The 9,169-nt window shown below is 45.6% G+C and overlaps 1 protein-coding gene across 1 annotated transcript; it reads left to right on the top strand.

Annotated features, from left to right (window-relative positions):
* Positions 1-7,722: 7,722 nt before the first annotated feature.
* On the top strand, positions 7,723-8,781 carry BDKRB1 (bradykinin receptor B1). Its single transcript, XM_044932977.2, has one exon. The coding sequence runs from the start codon at positions 7,723-7,725 to the stop codon at positions 8,779-8,781; it is 1,059 nt and encodes a 352-aa protein (XP_044788912.2).
* Positions 8,782-9,169: the final 388 nt, after the last annotated feature.

The following is a 9,169-nucleotide window of genomic DNA, read 5'->3' as shown; positions in this document are numbered from 1 at the left end:
ATCCCACTGCCAAGAAACCAGGCCTCCCAGAGCTCAGCTTTCCGAATTTAGTTGCTTAGTTTCCTAGTGTGCTGGGTGCCAGGTAACCCCTGAACTGGTCCACAGCTCTGAGAAAGCAGAAAAGGGCTCTCTTGATACTTTCTAACCTAGTGTTCCAACAGCAGAGTAGCCCACGTGAAGGAGAGGCTGCTTACACTGAATAGACCAGGATACTCCTCATCATCATTAGTAGTACTGTTATTGCTACTGTACTCATCGCTGTGATTATTGTTGTTGTGCGGTTTATCACTATTCGAGCCCGTATTGGATGGTTTGCAACCTGCAAGGGGATTCTACAGGCTGGATCTCATTCAATCCTCACCATGACGCTTCGTGTAATTGTTGTTACTCCCATTCTACAGATGAACAAACTGAGGCTCAGAGAAGTTACCTGGCTTGCCCCAAATCACAGTTTGGGGGCCCCAGGACCTAAGCCCAGGCTCCCTCACCCCAGGTGTGTTCTCTTTATGGTCACAGCACACTGGGTGAAAGAGGCCTGGACTCTGAGCTGAGCCTGGAAGAAGAGCCGTGCATAAAACAGACTGGCTCCCATCACTGGGTGAACCTGGGCAAGTCACTTCTCTTCATCTCTGTTTGCTCATTTGTACAATGGGCACAGACAGCTGTCCTCCTCCCAGGCAAGTTGTCAGGATTGGGCTACCTAAAGCCCAGCACAGCCCACAGATCACTGGTGTGGCTGCCAGTGAAGGGTCAGGTCTGGTGCCAGGACCTCACTCTGCACCCCAGCGTCTGCGGAGACGGTGGTGAGGCGATATGCGGGCTTTCCATGGCACACAGAGCTTCCTCAGCGTGAACAGAGAAGCACACAGGAAGGAATGGCATGACACCCAGTGGCGGTTTTAGGAGGCAGCTCCCACCCGTGTGTGTGGTAAAGGGGGCTGGAGGTGGGAGACTGTGCTCACCAAGTTCCTGAGAAGTCAGGTTTCCTGGGTGTGCGGCTTTCCTGTGGCTACAATAGCAAATCACTATAAAACACTCCCAATGATCGTATTATATTGATGGAGTTATAAAGCAGTTCAATCAAAAGCTATTTTCAACAAATATGCATATTTAATTACATTGGTTGGGTTGGTCAGAAAGTTCTTTCAGGTTACAGAAAAACTCAAACTTTTTGGCCAATGCAATATATATGTGCATGCATGCAGGCTAAGTCGCTTCAGTCGTGTATGTATATGTATATATACATTCACCAGTGAATTAGTTATATTAATACCGTTATAAAGTGCTTGTGTGCGTGCTCAGTAGCTTCAGTCATGTCTGACTCCGTGTGACCTTATGGAGTGTAGCCCACCAGGCTCCTCTGTCCATGGGATTCTCCAGGCAAGAATACTGGAGTAGGTAGCCATGCCCTCCTCCAGGGATCTTCCCGAGCGGGGACTGAGCCCACATCTGCTGCATTGCAAGTGGATTCTTTACCACCTGAGGCACCAGGGAAGCCAGTTATAAAGTAGTTCTAATTAAAAACTATCTTCAGGGACTTTGCTGGTGATCCAGTGGCTAAGAATTCACGCTCTCTATGCAGGCATCCTAGGCTCAATCTCTTGCCAGGGAACTAGATCCCAGATGCCACAACTGAGACTTGGCACAGCCAAATTTAAAAAGAAAAAAAATCTATTTTCAAAAAAATTATGTATTTAACTATGTATGTATGAATGTATATGCATATATACACACACACCAACAAATTGCTTCAGTCAGTCAGTCAGTCAGTTCAGTTGCTCAGTTGTGTCCGACTCTTTGAGACCCCATGAATCGCAGCACGCCAGGCCTCCCTGTCCATCACCAAAATTCCCGGAGTTCACTCAGACTCACGTCCATCGAGTCGGTGATGCCATCCAGCCATCTCATCCTCTGTCGTCCCCTTCTCCTCCTGCCCCCAATCCCTCCCAGCATCACAGTCTTTTCCAATGAGTCAACTCTTCACATGAGGTGGCCAAAGTACTGGAGTTTCAGTTTCAGCATCATTCCCTCCAAAGAAATCCCAGGGCTGATCTCCTTCAGAATGGACTGGTTGGATCTCCTTGCAGTCCAAGGGACTCTCAAGAGTCTTCTCCAACACCACAGTTCAAAAGCATCAATTCTTCGGTGCTCAGCTTTCTTCACAGTCCAACTCTCACATCCATACATGACCACAGGAAAAACCATAGCCTTGACTAGACAGACCTTTGTTGGCAAAGTAATGTCTCTGCTTTTCAATATGCTATCTAGGTTGGTCATAACTTTTCTTCCAAGGAGTAAGCGTCTTTTAATTTCATGGCTGCAGTCACCATCTGCAGTGATTTTGGAGCCCAAAAAAATAAAGTCTGACACTGTTTCCACTGTTTCCCCATCTATTTCCCATGAAGTGATGGGACCAGATGCCATGATCTTCGTTTTCTGAATGTTGAGTTTTAAGCCAACTTTTTCACTCTCCTCTTTCACTTTCATCAAGAGACTCTTTAGTTCCTCTTCACTTTCTGCTATAAGGGTGGTATCATCTGCATATCTGAGGTTATAAATATTATATTGATGGAGTTATAAAGTAGTTCTAGTAAATGTTTTTCCCCAAAAAAATCTAAATACATACATAAATATAATAGCAAAATGAAACATTTTCTTTATGTTAAAGATTACAAAATATTTTAAGCAAGATAATTAGTTTGGGTACATATCTATGTGCTGCAGTTTCTTAGGCTTGTACCTGACTCTCACATGTCACTGGCATTTTCAAAAGAATGTATTTTTCTTTCACTATGGTCTTATTATTTTAATGGTCTCATATAATTGCCTGAATTTTTTCTTCAAATTTTATGGTTAATAAATTGAAATTAAGCACCTTCAATTGTCTCTTCTCTTGGACCAGAATACATTTAATGAAGATGGTCTCTCTTCAGGTGTTGAGGTATCTGACAAACTCTGAGCAAATTCTGCCAAGCAGAAGCTATTCTCAAGTCTGATACTTTGCATATGGAATTATGTAAATATTTCAACCCAGATATTTTCACAGGTGCTGTCTTTTTGCCTTAATTTGAGCTCCTTCAACAAATATTTTTAGCACATTAGACTCTTCAAATAAGTTGTACCTACTTAAAAGTTTTGAATGCTTTGTCAAATTCAGATACAGCAAATTATGGGCTTTCTCAATTTCATCTCATTTTTGTACAGAATATGAACTTCTCCAATTGAAAAGATTCTTCCCATAAATTGAGATATTCCAAAGCTCATTATAGAACTCAAAAATTAAATTTTCTGTGTCATTTGACCTCTTCTCACTTAGTTTGATCATTTTCTCCTTTCCTCCTTTGGCTATAAATTTCCATTATATTCTGCATAAAGCTTTATTTTCATTAACTACACTCTGCTAAAAGCTCTAGAAGCTGTGGTTTGGTGCTCCATTCCTCATTGATTTAGAACAAATTCAGCAAAAATTCTCAACTCTGCTATAACAAATAGTTTAATAACATTTTAGGGCACTTAGAGTCCACATCTTTCTAAAATTGATTGATGAAGGACAGCAGAGAAAGAAAATACATGCTAAAGTTGTTTTTAATTCCTCATCAACTTCATCACAAAAGTTTGTAGTTCAGTAAGTCTGAACTACAAAACTTATGCTGTAAAACCTTGTAAATCTTGTCAACTATAATGAAATTTGGGGCCTCCCAGGTGGCGCAGAAGAATCCACCTGCTAATGCAGGAAATGCGAGAGATGCGGGTTCGATCTCTGGGTCGGGAAGATCTCCTGAAGGAGGAAATGCCAACCCACTCCAGTATTCTCGCCTGGAAAATTCCATGGACAGAGGAGCCTGGCAGGTTATAATCCATGGGGTCACAAAAAGTCTGACACGACCGAGCAACTGAGCATGTACACACACTTAATGAAACTTATTTATATGCGATTACACACTGGGTCTGCACTGCAGCTTGTTGGAAGTACATTTCTGCTTCACTGGTCTATTATTTTAGCAAGGGTATTGTTGTCTCTGGGACACTGGGCCTCACCAAAATGTGTGTGATCATCAGAAAAGCACAACTTTCTTTCCAATGTGAACAATTTAAACTGAATTTAGAATAGCATTCACAAAAATGTCCATTGTTTCACTTTGCCAGGGTGAACTTTCATAAGTTTTGGCTTTGATTCCATGAACTGGATTAAAAAATTGAATCGTGATTGAAATTGACTGATTTTTCTGTTTGAAGACAGTTATCAAACTGGCTCCGTTTCACTGCCTGTGGATTTCTTATGGGACTTTCTCATGAATCAGCTATCACTTCTGTTGTAGTGTGGGTACAAGATAACATGACGCTAAAAATGAGCTGACTTAAAGAATACTTGTCTGCTCTAAGCGAAAAGTCATCCTTCCAGGGTGACCTATGACAGTATCTTCTGCAGTGATAAAGTGAAATTGATGTTTTCGGGCTGATCTTTGAAAAACAACAGTTTCTGAAGTAGCAGCTTTGTGTCGGGTTTCCTTCCGGTCAGAGAAATTGCTAAAGGCCCCCTTTGTGACCTAAGCATCAATATTTTGTGCAAGTTACACATTCATCATCAATTTCCCAGAGACAGAAGTTCAGGGCTTAAATTGTCATTAAACTTTTCTTGCTCGTTGCTGCCAGAAGGGCTTACTGCTAAATTGAAAAGTATCACCAAATAACAAAATAAATATGTCGCTGTGGATTTATGCCCTGAAATCAGTGATGAAATAAGAGCATTCCTATTATTCTTTATGCTCTAGGTCAGAACTCTTTAAGCCGCAGACATCTTTAAGCCACCTCCTAACCCCTCACTTCCCATGTCCTCTGCTGACGGGTCAACTGGCAGCCTAGCAGCTGGTTCTCTTCTCTGCCTACACTCTCCCTTGGTGATTTCACCCAGTCCTGAGGCTTTAAATACCATCCATGTGATTACAACTCCCAGTGATGGGGACTTCCCTGCTGGTCCAGTGGCTAAGACTCTGAGCTCCTAGTATTTGAGTTTGAGGCGGTTTGAGCTTGATCCCTGGTCAGAAAACTAGATCTCCCAAGCCACAGTTAAGAGTTTGCATGCCATAATTAAGATCGAAGATCGCTCATGCCACAGCTAAGACTCAGTGAATCCAAATAAATATAATAAATATCAAAAACAAAAACAAAAACAAAAACCACCTCCCAAGGATGAGGATGTACCACTCTCTCAGACTTGGTCTCTTAACACCAATCTTGTGTAGCTTACTACCTTGACATCCCCACCTGATGTCCAACAGACAGCTCGTCTCACATGTCCAAAGGTCAAGTCCTGACTGTCCCCCCAAAAAACTTGCCCTGTCTCCACTCCATCATCTCCATCTCAGTTGATGGCAATTTCATATTTCCAGGTTCAGTTCAGTTCAGTCACTCAGTCATGTCTGACTTTTTGCGACCCCATGGACTGCAGCACACCAGGCCTCCCTGTCCATCACCAACTCCTGGAGTTTACCCAAACCCATGTCCATTGAGTCGGTGATGCCATCCAACCATCTCATCCTCTGTCGTCCCCTTCTCCTGCCCTCAATCTTTCCCAGCATCAGGGGCTTATCAAATGAGTCAGCTCTTCGCATCAGGTGGCCAAAGTATTGGAGTTTCAGCTTCAACATCATTTCCTCCAATGAACACTCAGGACTGATCTCCTTCAGGATGGACTGGTTGGATCTCCTTGCAGTCCAAGGGACTCTTAAGAGTCTTCTCCAACACCACAGTTCAAAAGCATTCTTTGGCGCTCAGCTTTCTTCACAGTCCAACTCTCACATCCATACATGACTATTGGAAAAACCATAGCCTTGACTAGATGGACCTTTGTTGTCAAAGTAATGTCTCTGCTTTTTAATATGCTATCTAGGTTGGTCATAACTTTGCTTCCAAGGGGTTAGCATCTTTTAATTTCATGGCTGCAGTCACCATCTGCAGTGATTTTGGAGACCCTAAAAATAAAGTCAGCCACTGTTTCCACTGTTTCCCCATCTATTTGCCATTTCCAGGTTCTCAGGCCCAAAATCTAGGCATCATGCAATCCCTCCTTTCTCATGACACATACACAATTGGAAAATCATGGTGGTCCTACCCTTGGAATATTTCTCAAGCCTGGCCACGGCTCACTGCCTCCACGGCTGCCCGTCCAGGGCTAACGAGTTTATTCACTGAGCTTCCTGTCTCCTCCCACAAGGCTAGAAGCACCTGGAGGGCAGGTGGGTTGGCTGTTTGCTGATACTTGGCCCAGTGCCTAGAACCGTGCCTGGCACGTAGTGGGTGCTCAGTACATACTTGTCCAGTGGATGAATGAGTGGAGGGATCCGTGGTTTTGACCCGATGTGAATGGTACAGCATGTGGTTTTCAGTGTCATAGCGAGAAGGTTGGATGAAGAAAGTCAGGCTCAGAGTCACAAAGCGATTACCTAAGTCTGCAGAGCCAAAGAGACTCTCTGGAGATCAGCTCTCTTATACGGTATCTTATGTTGGATACTGTGAGTTGTGCCCAGCTCAAGATCTCTCAAACATCACTAAGGATAAGCAAGATGATAACAATAGTTAACAGGTAGCAAGTGCCTATGGAGAGCCAGAGAGCATTTGAAGCACTGTGCATATATTAGCTCATCCAAATGGGGGGAGGATTTTTAGGTGTGAAGCCCCAGAAACTCCACATCTTCTACTATTGACTCCACCCTCTCCATCCTACTGGTCCCAGTTCCAATGGACCAACATCTCCACTGGCCAGGTCTCTTCCTTGCTTCATTCTGTCTTCAGCCATCAACCACTGTCTCCTGTCTGCCACTTTCAGGGGGCTGGGCCCTGTATCTCCACTGCCTGGCAAAGTGCTGGCACAAAGGAGGTGCTCATTAAGTATTTGTTGCACTGCTAATCATAATAGTATGGTTGTAAATAAGACTCATCCTCCCCTTCCACTGAGTGCTTCCTCTAAGCCAGGCGACCAGGTCAAGTGTTCCATAGATACAGTTCTAGACATAATCCCACAAGAAGGATACGATTAGCTCCAATTTTCAAAAAGGAAAATAAAACTCAGGGGGTCTAAGTGGCCCACACCACGTGCTTGTGTCAGGATTTGAATTTGGGGTTCAAAGCCTTGGTCATCTTTTCCTTTATATTCAGAGTTGGCAAGCTTTTTCTCTAAGGGAAAAGTAAAGTGTTAGTCATTAGTTGCTCAGTCTTGCCCGACTCTTTGAGACTCCATGAGCTATAGCCACCAGGCTCCTCTGTCCATGGAATTCTCCAGGTAAGAATACTGGAGTGGATAGCCATTCCCTCCTCCAGGGGATATTCCTGACCCAGGGATCAAACCCTGATCTCCTGAATTGCAGGCGGATTCTTTACCATGTGAGTCACTAGCGAAGCTCTAAGGGAATGGATGATTAATATTTGCAGGCCAAATGGCCACTGTGGCAACCACTGAACTCTGTACACCCATGGCTGATTCATGTCAATGTATGGCAAAAACCACTACAATACTGTAAAGTAATTAGCCTCCAATTAAAATTAATTAATTAATTTACAAAAAAAAAAAACAACACTCTGTAACACAAAATGTAAATGAATGGGTGTGGCCGTGTGCCTATAAAACTATTTTCCAAAACCGGAGGCAGACCGGATAGGTCACAGATTAGAGTAGGCTGCCTCCTGCATGATGCTCCGCATGCTGTTCCTTGCAGGTCACCGTGGATGGCGTCCTGGGCCCTCCTGGAGCTCCAGACTCCCAACCAGAGCCAGCCCCTGCCCCCGAATGCCACGTCCTGTGACGAAGCTTGGGAAGCCTGGGCCCTGCTGCACAGAGTGCTGCCCACCTGCATCCTCTCCATCTGCCTCTGCGGGCTGCTGGGGAACCTCTTTGTGTTGTCCGTCTTCCTCGTGGCCCGACGGCGTCTGAACACGGCAGAAATCTACCTGGCCAACCTGGCGGCTTCTGACCTGGTGTTCGTCTTGGGCTTGCCCTTCTGGGCGGAGAACATCCGGAACGAATTCAACTGGCCTTTCGGAGCACTCCTCTGCCGCCTGGTCAACGGCATCATCAAAGCCAACCTCTTCATCAGCGTCTTCCTGGTCGTGGCCATCAGCCAGGACCGCTACTGTGTGCTGGTGCACCCCATGGCCAGCCGGAGGCGACGACGGCGGCGGCGGGCCCAGGGCACCTGTCTGCTCATCTGGGCCATGGGGGCCCTCCTGAGTCTCCCCACGTTCCTGCTGCGCTCCATCAAGGCTATGCCAGAGTTGAATGTCTCTGCCTGCGTGCTGCGGTACCCCCACGACGCCTGGCCCTTTGTAAGGATGGTGGAGTTAACCCTGCTGAGTTTTCTCCTCCCCTTGGCTGCGATCGTTTTCTTCAACTGTCACATCCTGGCAGCCCTGCGGGGGCGGCGGCAGATCAGCAGGGCGAGGTGTGGAGGGCCCAGGGATGGCAGGACCACCGCCCTGATCCTCACCCTCGTGTCTGCCTTCCTGCTCTGCTGGGCGCCCTACCACTTCTTTGCCTTCCTGGAATTTCTGTTCCAGGTGAGGGCTGTCAGAGGCTGCTTCTGGGAGAATTTCATCGATCTGGGCCTGCAATGTGCCAACTTCTTTGCTTTCATCAACAGCTGCCTGAATCCAGTAATTTATGTCTTTTGGGGCCAGCTTTTCAGGACCAAAGTCTGGGAACTTTATAAACAATGCATTCCTAGGAGTCTTACTCCTGTAGCCTCGTCTCATAGGAAAGAGATCCTCCAACTTTTCTGGCGGAATTAACACAGTGGGGAGCCAGGAAGTGTGGCTTCCTGATCCATTATTACTGACATCATAAATACGGAGAAGGGGGCAACAGAGGGTGAGATGGTTGGATGACATCACCAATTCAATGGACATGAGTTTGAGCAAACTCTGGGAGTTGGTGAGGGACGGGGAGGCCTGGTACGCTGCAATCCATTCTGTCACAAAGAGTCGGACTCGACTTAGTGACTGGACAGCAACAGTAGACTGAATGATGCCCCCATCCACCCACCCACATAACCAGGACCTCATCCCTGGAGCCTGGGAATGTTTATGTGGTAATGGGGACTTTGCAGGCGTGATTAAGATAAGGATCTTGAGATGAGGAGGTTACCCTGGGCTATTTGGATGAGTCTAGTATCATCAC

This window comes from Bubalus bubalis, chromosome 20, assembly GCF_019923935.1.
Source record: "Bubalus bubalis isolate 160015118507 breed Murrah chromosome 20, NDDB_SH_1, whole genome shotgun sequence".
Lineage (NCBI taxonomy): Eukaryota > Metazoa > Chordata > Mammalia > Artiodactyla > Bovidae > Bubalus > Bubalus bubalis.
The sequence above is the reverse complement of the archived record's forward strand: the minus strand, read 5'-3'. Positions and strand labels throughout refer to the sequence as shown.